A 16022-nucleotide genomic window follows, 5' to 3' on the forward strand; every position below is an offset into this window, starting at 1 on the left:
CCTAGGAACAATGTGTTAAAATTAAAGGAGGATCTGATATGTTTCACTAAAATTATTGCAAATAAACAAAAGTAGAGAGGACACCGACAACATTGACAACAGCATCATACCATTCAGCTAAATTTGTTAGTAGTCATTAAAAAAATGCCCTGCCTAACAATGGCATCATCTGATGAAGACTGTAAGTAAGTTTCATCAAATTCCATTCAGTAGTTTCCGAGTTGAGGATAGAAAACTAGGGACAGTCACTATATATGTCCAGCCTAAATACAGGGGTAATGAAAAGAAATCTAGACATTCTTGTTCATTTTATTGTGAATGGAAACAGAAGAATACTGAATTGTATGGCATCACAATATAAACAACATCAATATGAATGACTTGCTGTAAAAACAATGAAGGTTATAAATTAAAGGAAAAAATTCAAGCAAACAAAACTATAAGAGTCAACCATATCACCATTATCATATCATTCACAGTTCAAATATATGTCAACACAGACAATAAATTATCAAATACTACACATAAAATATAGTCTTCAAGTATAAATTTGATGATTAAAAAACTGCAAGCATTTAGGAAATCAAAATCGTTAGTTATAAAAAATGAAACTTTGCATAAAAAAAATATACCAATATTGATATATAAACTCTAAAGATTATTTAAAGGGGTATATTATAGGTTTAATGTATAAAATAAATTTCATAGATTAATAAGCTCATTAGGACAATGTTCAGATGTTGCATTAAAACACCTTGACAAACAACTTACACATGTACAAACTGTCAACATAAAATTTAACAGAGAGTTTGAAAGACTTAAAACTGTTGATGGATACAAAACAAATTTGCCAAAATGGAAATCCAGACTAAGCTATTGAGACAATAAGTAATAAGGACAGCAAGCATAAATATTATCTGTTTCTGAAAGTAAAATCAGCAAAATATCAGAAGTCAAAAGATCCACACAGAAAAGTTACAGAATGAACATATATGATAGTATTGGATATAAATTTTTCTCCATCAAAATTCTTTCAAATATCACAGTTACACCGTTAAAGTAGACACTTATTCTAACTACAACTTGATCAATGTTTCAACAGAGTAAATATTTAAACAAAAGAAGCAGGTTAGCATACTTCAGTCAAATATAGCTTTATAAGGCATTCATTGAGTGACAGAACTTAAAACAAATTTTCTTTGGAAATTTCATTGAAAACTTGTAAAATTGTTGTTATGTAGCCTACTGGGTACTGAACTATCCACCAAGAATAAGATTTACATTGCATGTTTTCTTGTCCATTCCCTAGCATTCTGCAGATATTTTTTTCTGTCAGTTTTGTATAACTTCGCGACTTCAGGCATTAACGGATCATCTGGGTTAGGTTCAGTCATTAAGGCATGTAAAGATAATAATACTGAAACAGAAATAAATCATATTTAATGAAAAAGTAACTACTTCTATCAGGTCTTACAAGCATTATATACAAGACAAATTAGGAACAACAGTATTACATAGTGTCCGTTTCCTTCATAAGGCATGTGTCATTCCAAAGTATATTATTAATGGATCACGATACTACAAGAAATTCATTGAGAAATCATCAGTTGTATATCAAAAATGTATGTTATATCATATTCCATTTTTGTGAACAATATGACAGGATTGTTTAACGAATGACTGTTCTATTTTTTTGTCTATGAAGAAATAACCTCAATCTCATGGTAAACAATAAATAAACCTGCACAACAGATTACTTTCAAGCATGCCCCATGGGCATTGAGGTTATTTCGAATGTTGGTGATGTCACAGTCACACAACAAAATTTGGTCTTTTAGATGACAAACTTTCTTATCCTATCAAAAAGCATGTTACTTCTGAAATGAAATCGTAAGGTTTTGTTATTAAAAAATTCAAATCTGGAACTCAGCACGACTTTCCTCATTGACCCGGGTTTTTATCTTTAATTTGCAACTAACTTCAGACAAGGGTATGTGGAAAATAGTACAAAAAGGAAAGTAGAATGATTTTGATTGGTTCCTAATGATAGGGGTCATTTTAGTTGATCATAAAATATCATATGACATTGGAAGATACAGACTAATTTAGATTCAAAATCTTCATCTAATTTAGTAAAATACAGTACCTGCACAGTTCTGTCACCCAACTATCTCCACATGGAGAAGTGAAGATGATCAGATACAGACTTGGGAAGTAGAGACTAGGAGAAGTGAAGATGATCAGATACAGATTTGGGAGGTAGAGACTAGGAGAAGTGAAGATGATCAGATACAGCCTATTGAGGCAGAGGCTAGAAGTGAAGATGATCAGATACAGCCTAGGGAGGCAGAGGCTAGGAGAAGTGAAGATGATCAGATACAGACTAGGGAGGTAGAGGCTAGAAGTGAAGATGATCAGATACAGACTAGGGAGGTAGAGGTTAGGAGAAGTGAAGATGATCAGATACAGACTAGGGAGGCAGATGCTAGGAGAAGTGAAGATGATCAGATACAGACTAGGGAGGTAGAGGTTAGGAGAAGTGAAGATGATCAGATACAGCCTAGGGAGGCAGATGCTAGGAGAAGTGAAGATGATCAGATACAGTCTAGGGAGGTAGAGATCTATAAAAAGTGAAGATGATCAGGTACAGTCTAGGGAGGTAGAGATCTATGAAAAGTGAAGATTATCATATGCAAATTAGAGAGGTAGAGACAAGGAGTGGACTTACTTTTAGAAACAGTTAATGCAGGTGACCACTGAGACCTCAGTATATCTAAACATATAGCTCCACTGGCATTTATATTTGGATGATATATCTTCGTCTTAAATCCAACCTGTAAATGAGAGTAGTATAAATATCACTTCCTTATTTCATATAATGTAAATATATTCTATCAAGTCCACATATTAATGGGTATCAATTGCAAATAATGATAAGAGCTATATAGTGTTAAAAATCAATTTCACAGGTACAATTTTTCGTGCTTTTATGTCCACTATGAAAATCAATATGTTTATAATAGATAATATTACAACTATTTCTATCTGAGGATTGAAATTCATATCATGACATACATAGCATATCAGTGTAATAGAGCGCTTCATTAAAAATACTTTATTGGGGATTGAGAATTTAAAGTTTAAATTTAGGCTATAAAGAGCTTTAGTGTTCAGTGCAAGTCCTCATTAGAGGCAGAAAGATAATCACATATACATTTTGCATTTTTCAGTCAGGTTATTATTGTACCTTGCATCCTATATTATTATTAGTCCGGCAGAGTAATAATATATCATGTCCTCATTTTACTGTCATTCCGTCAAAAAGGTTACGATTTTTGTTACTATCAAAATTAAACAAAAAGGTTATGTCCAGCAATAATAATACCTACTTTAGGGGGTTTAAATGGATAGTCTGTTGGAAACTGCACTGTTAAGAAAAATATACCATCTTTATAAGGACTGTCTTCCTGAAAATTAAACATGACACGTAAAAAAATGTGTATGAACTTCATTTATACAATCTTAAAATCACAGCAATACAATGATATATTTCCGAGTTTAAAACATAAAAGCATCAATGACTGAAAGAGAAATATGTTGACAACACTGTCTAAGATGATAATTAAATAATGTATTGTTTCCATTTTTTTCTATAAATCATGAAATTGAAATAAAAAACAAGTTAAGAAATTTGCAATGAAAACAAAGGAAACTTAAAAATAGAAATCAACTACATTTACACAGTGAAACAGGTAGAAACCCTGTCTATCTAAGACACTTTATAAAGTCCTATAGAACATTGGTAAACCAAACCCTGTCTATCCAAGACACTTTATAAATCCTATAGAACCTTAGTAAACTAAACACTGTCTATCCAAGACACTTTATAAAGTCCTATAGAACCTTGGTAAACCAAACCCTGTCTATCCCAGACACTTTATAAAGTCCTATAGAAGCTTGGTAAACCAAACACCCGTCTAAATTGATCATTTCAAGTCCAAAAGTGTTCAGTTTATACAGTTTTCACTGTACTAACAATGTACACTCCCTGGCAATAACCAAATACACTGAATTTACTTACAGGTCCTGTTAATGATGCTTCCCATCTGAATACTACAATACAATATAAACAATTAAAGACATTTCTCACATATTGGTATTACTTGTATCTCTACATGTATTATAAAAAAATATCACCATAGAAAAATAATACTCAAGCACTCAGGATTAGGTTATGAATATAGAAGTACAACTCTTACTAATTTGTGATACTGATGTGTTAATTTTCTGAGTACATTGTACATACTCCTGCCTTGAGATACTGTTATAATGGATTTTGACAAATTACCATACAATGCTATGCAGGGCTCATCTTGATATGAGCTCAGAGGTCCAACCCTGAACAGTTAGGGCAAGTATGGGCACACCATTCAAATTTATTTGTGATAAGACATTTGACACAGGATAAGAATTTGAGCAGAATCATTCAGTTATATTTTCCAAAATCAATTCAAACCCTTTTTGTAAGTGTGGGACCTTGTGGTATAAGTTCAGAGAGATCCATTACTTATAGTCAAGTTTTTGTCAGGACATCAGGAAGATGCTTGTTTCTGGCCACATTCCAAAATGGATCAAGTCTTAACCCAAAAATCAACAAGTCTCATCTTTGTGAAAAACGTATCATTGTCATATGATTATCATACGCATATCACATATCAACTTAAACACATGATTATCATATAGTGCTTGATTTATATGATATCATATGATTCTCATGTATGGCACATTTGAGTGTGAACCAAACTTTCTTTTGTGGTTTGCAAACTTTATGTCAAATTTTATCTGTAAAGAATGAACTAATAATCAAATTATTGCACAAAAAAACAAGCATCTATAGACAATTATATGTTCGCACATTTTTGCAGCTGTTTAAAAAGTAGAAGTCAGTTAGTTTGTATCTGCAAGTGGTATAATCTGAACTGACTTTTTCATTCCTAGAACTACAAAGAACTGACAAATGACCTTCCTAAGCCAATGTACATGTATGTTCATGTAATAAGAATATGAATGTATCAACAATAACTCTTGGAATGAAAAGAATTTGATATTTAAGCCCAGATTTGAAAAGAAGCTGTTTTCACAAAACATTACTAAGAATCGATCAACAGGTTCCCTAATTCCAAAGTCATGTCTCCTGCACAAGATCAAGAACCTATCACATGGTCTTTCTGTGATTTTTATCAATTTGTGTATCATTTATTTACTAACAATGTACATATAAATACAATGTCAGTCCCTGATTTCTTTAGAATTAGTCAATATCTAATTAGGCCAACCAGCTGCTGAACAGACATTTTTGTTTGTTTTTGGTTAGGTGAAAATTGGTTTTTATACAGTGAAGTTCACTTGTTCTTACAATCATCCCCAACAGGACCAGCTGAGCAACCTGGTGGTGGATCATTGGTAATATCTTGTAATTCCTACAAATAAAAAGACTGAATGGTAAACATGATTACATCAATACTGTGGATGTGTTGTCCCATTACAATGTATTATCATTAAAATGCATTTTGTATTTCATCTCTATAAGTTACCACTTTTTACAGCAAGATTAAAGATTTTTGTTTCAAGGCATGTTATTGAAAACTTTTGAGTTTACTGTGCAGTTTAACAAGAATATGGTGTCAGGTGTTTGGTACATGTAGGTACTTGGTGATTTATTAATTATACAATTTCTATAAAGAGCATTTCTAATAAACATTACTAATCACTATATATAGATAAAACAAGAGGATCCCACTATATATAGACAAAAAAAGTTAAGTTCACATTTTAAATGATAAAGTGAAATCCGAATATATGCATATTTATACAAACATATGTTGCAATGTATCTATTAAGAAAATTGTACATTGTAATTCTAGCATGTAGAGAAATTAAGTTGCTTTTTATATTCTAATTTTCAGTGTGATGTCACACTTGAATTATATTGGTCAATTGAAGGAATTTAAATTGACAGAGCGCTGTTCAGGACTTCCAAGTCCATCTGCCGAGATGGAAAAGCCCTTATTTTTCAATCGAAAATATCATTGATGAATATAGAAATTAATATTTAAAATAATCTGAATTATCTGTTCATAAGCCCCTTTAAAAGACCTGTTTAGACAGCAATTAACACCTTTTGTCAGATTTACGGCTCATCTAATCAAAGAAATGATACATGTATTAAAACACGATTTTTGAGGTTTGGTATCAGGTTTTTCTTGATCATTTTTACAAAATTGGAGTTTGGGGTAAATATGACCGGAAAAATCATGTCAGCAGGACAAGAGGTCAAAATCATATATTACATGCTTAAATCGTATAATTTGACAGGTATGATGATAGCTGATACAGATAATGAAATAGCTTTTGAGGTTCTATATGTACATATGTTAACCAAAGGTATCTACACTTATAGGGTTTTGTGTTAAAGCACATGCTACTATTTTTTTTAGTATATTGTCATTGTCTAGCAACTTATACATCAACCAAGAAATTTAACGGGCTTCACTTTGTATACAGCTGTCAGAGTGAACAAGCTTGATGGCTATATCGTTGGGCATATTGAACATGTATGAATCGTATACATTCCTTTTGATGATTATGGATTTAACGAAATACAAAGAAATGAATGATCGTTTAATTAACTTCCTTAATCATAAAATGACGTAACCGTGACCGGGATTAGAATCTAGAATGATCCTATATTCTGTTTTAGAATTAGATATACGATTCTGAAGTGGTGTTCACTTCTGGAAGAAACAGAGACCTCTTTTACAATTTTTACGCATGTTATTTTCTAGTAAATACCTTATTTAATCGTTTCATCGCCATCTGTGTCGTAATGTACTGTCAAAATATGTTTGTTTTGACTTTGTTCTCAGTGATCCTTTGTCGATTTTTTGCTAGTAACTAATATCCGTACTAATGCGGCTATGAATATGAAAATTTTCCGTACAGATACCTTTTGAAATTTATTTTTGTATGACTGTTCGAAGAGAATTCTCTTACCCTTTTATTGCGACTACTTGACTAATAATCAAAATAATAAATGCTCGAAGAGAGAAAGGGAACTTGACCATATGTACCAGCTAATAACCTAAATACAAAATAGTAAATACAGAGATCACCAAAAAAGTCTTCATAAAGTCATGTAGTCATCACTACATAAGTTTTATGGTCATCATTAACTCATGGATCGTTACGGTGTATCCATCTGCACCATGAAAACTGACTTGTTCAACGTGTCGTAGTTTTCCTTTCCTCTTTCGTCTATCCTAGACTCGACTTTTTGAAAAATGAGCAACTCGGGAGGTGTTTCTAGAAAAGTAGACGCTTACCCTTCCGATGCACCTGGTCCATGGTCCCACTTATAAGTGGAGTCCTAGTTGCTCATTTACTTTTGTTACTTTGTACGTGTTATATTGGTTATTGCATGTTCTTTGTTGTGTGTATCTGTTTTCCATGTCTGGTCTTTGTCCCTGGATTACATTCTTTTGATTCTTTTAGAATCTTGATTTCCTTGATTGTTCTTTCAACAAGTATAAACACACCTTTAAGTAAGGCATGAAAAGCCCCTATAATAAAAGTGATAAAATTCATGGTAATATAAATGATGTATACTCAAAGTAAATCGTCTGACGACCCTGCCCATCTCGGAGATGTGGCTTTACGACAGGGGGTCTGGGGCCGCTGAAGACCCCAAGAAGCTATGATAAAAAATATAAAATCCCATATTATTACCATTTTCTGGCACTTCAAAAGATATCAGAGAAAAAAAAAAACATATTTTATGAGACTCATTTTGAATTTTAACTGATATGAGTATATAAAGGCTGAACTAAATGTTGTCGTGACTACAAATCCAATGACTTTGCCTAACTTCATCATGAGGCTCCAATGAGCTTTTTGAATTTTTCACCGATCCCCGTTTTCACCCATGTGTCGCCTGTAGCTGCGAACAACCAGGATGAAAAATATTAATCCACGGCAACAAACATGAACGACGGCTCCACCAAGGGTAGCCTCACGACAAAGGATAATACTGCGCGCAGGCTCAGTGAAATACTAGTGCATTTCTGACTACATTAACAACACGAAAGAAGACTGAAGTAAAACAAAAAAAAGACTAACAGAGAGAGACCAAACAATTCTGACTTGGGACAGGCGTAAAAAAGTAAGTTTGCAGCTAGCTAGTATGATAGATGAATTATGGCAATAAATTGCTACACGTATTTACTGTATGAAGTCAAAATATTTGAGGTCTGTATTGTATCACTGGAAAAGAAGTGCCCACTTTCTGTCCTTCTTTCTACTGAATATGTCCAATACGTGATTAGTACGGATTTCCTTTTCCCTGTAAACGTTAAAGAGTAATCAAGGGAACCAATGTTATAGCAGTAATCAAAAGAATGTAATCCAGGGACAAAGACGGAAGTACACAACAAAGAACATAAAGTAACTAAAATCATACATAAAAAGTAACAAAAGCAAATGAGTCTGACTTCACAGTGTCTGTAGTATCCTTTATCTCAAGTTCTTTGGGGTAGATGCGAAGTATCAAATCCCCGAAATTAGGATTGTTTGAAGATAATACGTCATCTATATTGCGGAAATTGAGATTAAAGGATCTAGCTAAACGATATTCTTTCTTTCGGATCAGATTAGCTATAAAGTCAGCCTCATAAGAGTGAATGAAAAGGTCAGCAAGTAGAGGAGCACAATTTGTCCCCATTGGAATGCCGACGGTTTGTCGAAAAACGGGTCCACCACACAGGACAAATATGTTGTCGATTAAAAATTTCAGCATTTTGTGAACATCTTCTGTATATTTTGCAGATGACTTGCAATTATTCCTTACAAAGTATGAGGAATCTCTACCAATAACTATATATTTGTATCTAGGTGTACCATCTTTTTTGGAAAAAACAGTTATGTATAATAAGTCGGGATTTTAACTGCGTACGGGGAATAGAAGTCTACAGTGTTGAAAAATCATAGGTTTTAATGCTATTATATTCTGATAATAGTCTTGAACTGATTGTCTCCAAAGGATCTTTCGATTTTTTTAGGATCCACATTGAATTAATACCACTACGGGAGTAACAAGTATTGTGGTAGGACTGCAGACCCTCTTTGACAGCTGTGAGTGTAGAAGTCAAAAGTTTTGAAAGAGGTTTGGTGGTACATTTTGCAGATCCAGCTAAGTCACTTTTTTTTTGTATGGATTCTTGTGGAGTTTAGGAATCCAGTACATAGACGGTAAATCACAATCATCGTCCTTGGTAGAGAAACCAAAATGTATGGTTTTCCACAATTTTTCTTTGGAGAGTGTGGTAGCAGTATAGATCTTACCTCTGATAATAAACATTGAATGTAAAACGTTTTGCAGACAAAAACAATGTTGTTTCAGGCTTTGTCTGCTGGTACGACAACATATTTGTCATGTATGTTAAACAATGTTTTTGCTACATCAGGGTCCTTGAAAACTGATGTAGCATTGGTAACAATTGAACTTTCATTCGTTTCAGAATTAAGGTCCTCACGGACTTTAACCACTCGACAGAGAATCAATGTCTTCTTGTTCTCGTTTTATCCATTTTCCTGCGTAGGCCTCCACGGCATCCATAAGAACTTTAAAGTTATAATTCCAATTCATGGAGCGTGGTTCACGGTACTTGAGGCCTTTAGAAAGGATATTACACAGATTCGTTTTCGATGATGGACAAATCTCCCGTAACGACGTGACCGGAGGACCATATTTGAATGGAGAGTTTTTGCAAAAACAGTCAGGTGGTTTACCCTTAGTTAAGTAAGCCACTTAAGCGCTTTGTTGACATGCTTTTTCGTAGATATGTTTTTACACTACGCATTGTACTGAAAGAGTGCTCTGTCGTAGCTGTTGAAACAGGCATGCATGCAAAGATGCATAATATAATATAAATCCAAAGATAAAAGTCCTTGTTAGTAATTTTAAGTGTTTCTTGTAAGTCTTTTGGAATGTTACCTTGTCCATTAGCCCATTTTCGATTTCCATATTCTCTTCTCAACTCCAACCAAAATTCATCTTTAGACATCTTTATAGTATCCCCAGTTGCTTCATCAAGCTGAGAAGCCTTGGTGGGTAAAAGTTGTTTTGCACAAAATCGAGGTTCGGCTGATATTAATCGGATATCAAGTTCCGCAAGCAAGTGATCCATGAATGGAAGGTACATATTCAACCTCCAATATTCTGACGGTTCATTGGCGGGTGCGTAGGTTAAGTCAATTCCTTTGTCCACCGCAGTTTCTTGGCATAGTTGGTTCAACAGCGACAGTTTCAACAAGATCTGACGCAACCTCCTACAGAGTATTTCATACTTCGATGTCATTCCTCTCGTCGTTTAGAAGACGTATTACGGTTCTTGATTCTTCCAGAGCAACATACAGATCGCAGTTTTTTCTGTAGAAGATTTGACAACGGTATCAAACTTGACAAAATATGCTCAGTGGTAATAAGTGTAATGATGAAACTTAACTGCTCTATTGCTACCTTATATGGACCGGCCTTTGCATCACGGTACCCTGTTGTAAGCTCTTTGAAAGCGGCATGGACAGTGGAAAATGCTGCCTTAAATGTGTACAATGCATCTGATCGGGATTTCTGCCCATTGTGTTTCACACAGCGTTTTTAATTTTTGCGGACCTTCCATGTTAGATTTGGCGATTTCATCCTCACATAAATGTTCCTTGAAAATTCCAAGTTTCTTTCCGGAATAATCAAAAGTGAACGCAATTTCTTGCAGAGTGTTCATAAGGTTTCTTACAAAAGACTCCTTACATGCGTGAACAATAGACAGTTTGTGAGCCTTGCATTGTATGTATACGGCACCTGGTATTATCTCACGTATTCTTGCTTGTACCCCTCTTGACTCTTCCAGTGCAACATACAGATCGCAGTCTCATCATGACGACTCAAGATTGTCTCTCAGTATCTCGTTATCGTTACTTCTGTACCTCAGTTTTTTTTTTCCACAACTTTATTGTACTGACTTGAAATTTATCGTGAAACTGATTTAGATTTCCCTTCCTGTATACTTAAGAAATTGTCAACTGATTTTAGACACGCGTCGTGAAATATGGAGAATAAGTTTCGCTGCTCTTCTCCAATCCTTCACCGGAGATACACCAAATGTTTTCTCTTTGGAATCTTTTGACCCAAAAAACTTGCATGGTACACAATAAGTGCTATCTTCGGATTCAGAATATCGCAACCATTTATTTTCTGTGAACCAGTTTGCTTTTACCTTCCGATTGCATTTTGAAATCATTCTAAAAAGAAAAAAATCCTTTGTGAACTAGAGGTATTTGAAACCAGGACAGCAATACTAGCATCGACTCTTTAAATGTTGATTTCTCACATATACATCTTGTCATATAAATAGTTAATTTTTATTCGGCGTACTATAAACCTACTTTATTTACTTTGTAAAATTCTGGAAAGAATCTTCTTAACTATACTTATCATCTATAGACTAAAAGTATTATTGCATAAGGTTTTCCATATTGGATTAGTTTTTGGTCCAAAGCTAGCCATATTGGACTGAGACGTAGCCGAAACCCAATAAGACTAGCAGATGACCAAATAACTCAGCCAATATAGAAAACCTTACACAACTATATCTTTATTGACCAATTAGTCCAATACGTCATATTGGCCTAGGCCAATATTGATCTTTACCAGGTCAATATGACGCATTGGTCGGGTAAAGGCGTACTGGACGTGTAAAAGCTGTATTGGACGACTAAATCCAGTATTTGCGCACTTTTTTGTATTGTATTGGCAGTTTTGATCATATTTAGGATAATATTCGAAAGTTAGTCAATAATATGAAATGTTGAAACACGTGGTGCACATGAATGGAAGACCTTGAACTTGCGGCTGGCTGTGTATGTCTGTGTCATGATTATTAACAACAATTTTGCTCCTTTACGATTTCCATACCCATTATAATATACGCGTACGACGGAAAGGAGGGCTCTGTATTACAAAAGTAAGGAAAATTTAATCGTCTGGACAGAGGGTCGAACAACAGGCAGACGGACATACGCTGGCGAAACCAAAAACGTGATTCGAAGGTTCTACGAAAGAAGCATATATTTTTCATTTAATAAATATTTATATCATATATTTTGATTAAAATATAACTTTTTAATATGCATTATTAGTGTTTGTTTAAATCCAATATAGTGTACCCTATATCGCATACCCTATATCACACATCTAGACCTACATCGCACAAATTATCCTGTATCACACCCCTAGACCTACATCGCATACCCTATATCGCACCCATTCACAAACCATACTTAGTATATAGTTAAAATATACGATGAAATGAACATGACATGTCAAAATCTATATCATATATTTGAATAGAAATATACATTTCTGTATATACATTATAAGTCTTTGTTTAAACCCTATATCGTTTACCCTATATTGCACTCCCTAAATCACACCCCTTCACAAACCATACTTTAAGTATAGTTATAATATATGATAAAATGAATCAACCCAAGACTTCTATATCAACCCAAGGGCCATCGGCCCGCGGGGTGATATAGGTCGAGGGTTGATACAGCATGTGATACAGATTTTGACATGTAATAATCAGTATACATCTCATTTAATATATATATATATATATACAGCGTCTCAGAATATAACGACTCTATTCGCTACATTGCTCCATCGGATCAAATTGATACAGGGAAGATAACGTAAACTTATAGAAGGGTGTGAAAAATTCCCAACGACCTTAGAACTGTCAAATTTGCGATGCAAATTTTTGGTCGTTCCCTCCGCGGAACTCGAACTCGTACCGCTGTGACATCTATAGCAACACCACCCGCACTTAATCCAGCGCCCTAGACCACTCGGCCAGCTAGGCTATATACAATATAGCTTTCGCTGGCCGGGTCATTCCTCCTCGTAGGATTAATCTAGGGCTGTAACGTAGAGAGAACATTCTCAGACGTTGTATAATATTGATTTGTTGTGACATGCATCATTAATTTGATCCTCTATCCTACATAATAACACCTAGATGAACTGTCTCGTACTACCATACATCGTGTACTAAGTTACAGCCCTAGATTAATCCTACGAGGAGGAATGACCCGGCCAGCGAAAGCTATATTTCATATAGTTTAGCTGGCCGAGTGGTCTAGGGTGCTGGATTTAGTGCAGGTGGTGTTGCCATAGATGCCACAGCGGTACGAGTTCGAGTCCCGCGGAGGGAACGACCAAACATTTGCATCGCAAATTTGACAGTTCTAACATCGTTGGGAATTTTTCAGACCCTTATATATATATATATTTGTATTGGGCAATGATGCAATCGTTGCATTTCTTCGTCTCATGAATTATAATCACAGGCATTTGTTTCATCAACAGTGGTGGTCACCTCCTCTTCCTTACCTAGGAAGAGGAGGTGACCGTAATTTTTTGTTCATATGAAACAAATGCCTGGGTAGTCTAGGGCGTACATATAGACCACTTTAATGACCTATTGGGTTTTCTATTGTAAATGTGCACTCGAGCGGAAGATCTGTGAGGAGCCGTTTTCAACACAGCGGACACTTGGTTGTGCAATGTGATGACTATTGGTCTAGTATTGATAGTCATGTATGACTAGACCATTAGTCCTCACAGATCTTCCACTCGAGTGCACATTCACAGTAGAAAACCCAATAGAGAAGGTAATTAAGGTGATCTATATGTACGTCCTAGACTACTTGCCTGCGATTAATATATGGAATGGGGATATACATTACATTTTTATTAGGTCCATACATGCAGGAAAATTATAACGGTGAACTATTTCCCGTTTCTCTGTTATTACGCTGTACTTTTCACCGTCACTCAGAAATTCAGACTTAAATATATACTTTCCTAATGCGCCATTTTGAACTTTGTGGAATAGAAACTTATGGAAAGCAAAGCAAGAAACGTCCGCGGATTGAAATTCATAATTCCGGCTTTATGATTGGATGACATTACATGAAAGTTTTTGTGATATAACATGGATGGAAATTATTGGCATAGAACATATCAATATGTCAGAGAAAAAACAACCCAACCTAGATGAATTTAAAATCAAAAGGTACCACCTCAGACTTGTATTTTACTGCAAAAGACATAGTCCATGGACTGGGAGAGTCCACCGTGCACCCCACCTCATCAAATTCACGGTGACTTTTGGGCACCTTTATGCCTCCTATTACCGAATCAATTTGTCGCCAACGAATATTCTCGAATTCTTTTTCAGTATAAACCTATATTTATACCCTACTGGGTCAAAAAGCTAAGATTTTAGTGACTCATTTGTTTGAGCGTTTAAGCCTTTCTGGGATAGCATGTGTGATAAAACTAAGCAAATTTAGGTTATTTTGAATTTTTTAATGTACCACACAAAAGCATGTTTAAACTACGATATTCTGAAAAAGGACAATATTGAATTTTGATTTTTTTTTCGATTTATAGTAATTGTCACCCTAAAAGGAAAATCTAAGCGCCTGAATTGATCAGATATGTTGGATGCAATAAATGAATGCCTAAAATATGAGTTATACAATTTCATTATGGTGTGAATGAGAATTCTGTTTGATACTGAGACCAGTTTTCTAGGGGTAGGGGTAATGTTTTAAACATTTTTTGAAAATCCTTTCTTGAAAATTAGTTTTCCGTGGTTCATTTGTGTAGAAAATTAAGTTATCTTTCGAATGATGTCAACTTTGAGACGTTTTAGTTGAGTAATTGCTTGTAGAGTCGAATTCATTTGACTTTTGGCCGAAAAATCGAATATCCAATTTTTCGCTTTTTTGGGGGATAAATTCTGACTACAAAAATCGCCAAATTCATCAGAAAACACCAAAATAAGTCATTTTTTACTGAAACATAAATACTCTAGGCGTTTTGACATTGAAAAATATGTCAATTTAAGCGATTTTTCGGCGGGGTAGGGGTACATTTTTTTTTTCATTTTGCCGTAAAACCCTAAGTGTTACTGCAACTTATTATAAAACTAAGACATTGGGTTGTATGATGATATATACATATGTCTGTTTACTTCATTCTTTAGAAAGAAGTTCGTAGAAAAAAAAATTTTAAAAATGATTTTTGTCTCAACGAGGTATAAAAAGTAGCCAAAAAAATACAAAAATGCTTCAGTTTAGTTTTTGGCGACAAAAAAATCGTAAATGAGAGGTATAAGGGTACCTGAAAATCATTCTTCGGTTGATGAGTGGGGGTGCACGGGGGTTATGTCAGCCCACGTTCCACCGTTCTTTTTTATTTTTTGCTGATTTTTCGAAATGTATGCAAGCAATTAAGTGCGTGTTTGTGTATAGGGAGCTACGCCGGCACATTTCCTCAAAATAAACAGAATCTTAAAAAGTAAAACGATGCAACACACATTAATGACCAACATCTCCTGACAGTGGACGGACTTGAAAGCACATATGTGGGGTTAAACTAGTTTCATAAGGCCTCAACCATCTTAACCAACCGCCTTTTATATAAGGTAAAAAAAAATGAACAGAAACAACAAATACACCGTAAAATTCACTTAATAATACATCAAATATCTCAACATACACCATAAAGACAAAATGAGATAGCAACTTGAAGAACGCTCGCAGTTACTGAAAGCTAGCTCAGAACAAATACCATAAAAACTACCAGCGTTAGAAATAATCGGTCAACACAATTTCAGTAAACTGGATTTAAAGAAGTAACGTCAAATACTAAATAGTCAAGATTAATGTAGTGCAATACTGAAAAAAAAAGGCTTTCGAAGAGCCTGAATAGCTCACCTGACAAACCATGCCCTATCAACTCAGTAAGTAAAGGTACCATGCTTTGTTACCATGTTTGACCCAAAAAAATGCTGAAAAAAGAGCACATATCGTTGAATGCTGTAAGTTAAACTGAGTAC

The 16022-nt window shown here is 34.7% G+C and overlaps 1 protein-coding gene across 1 annotated transcript; it reads right to left on the reverse strand.

Moving 5' to 3' along the window:
* Positions 1–293: 293 nt before the first annotated feature.
* On the reverse strand, positions 294–6952 carry LOC148618421 (ubiquitin-conjugating enzyme E2-17 kDa-like). The gene is made up of 6 exons (XM_088577322.1): positions 6853–6952; positions 5417–5480; positions 4082–4113; positions 3390–3467; positions 2729–2834; positions 294–1417 (listed from the first exon to the last, which is right to left on the reverse strand). Exons 1-6 carry the CDS (start codon positions 6874–6876, stop codon positions 1278–1280), a joined length of 444 nt encoding a protein of 147 aa, XP_088433448.1. The 5' UTR covers positions 6877–6952; the 3' UTR covers positions 294–1277.
* Positions 6953–16022: the final 9070 nt, after the last annotated feature.

Source organism: Perna viridis, chromosome 4, assembly GCF_037379345.1.
Source record: "Perna viridis isolate PV_CMFRI_1.1 ecotype Kerala chromosome 4, ASM3737934v1, whole genome shotgun sequence".
Taxonomy (NCBI): domain Eukaryota; kingdom Metazoa; phylum Mollusca; class Bivalvia; order Mytilida; family Mytilidae; genus Perna; species Perna viridis.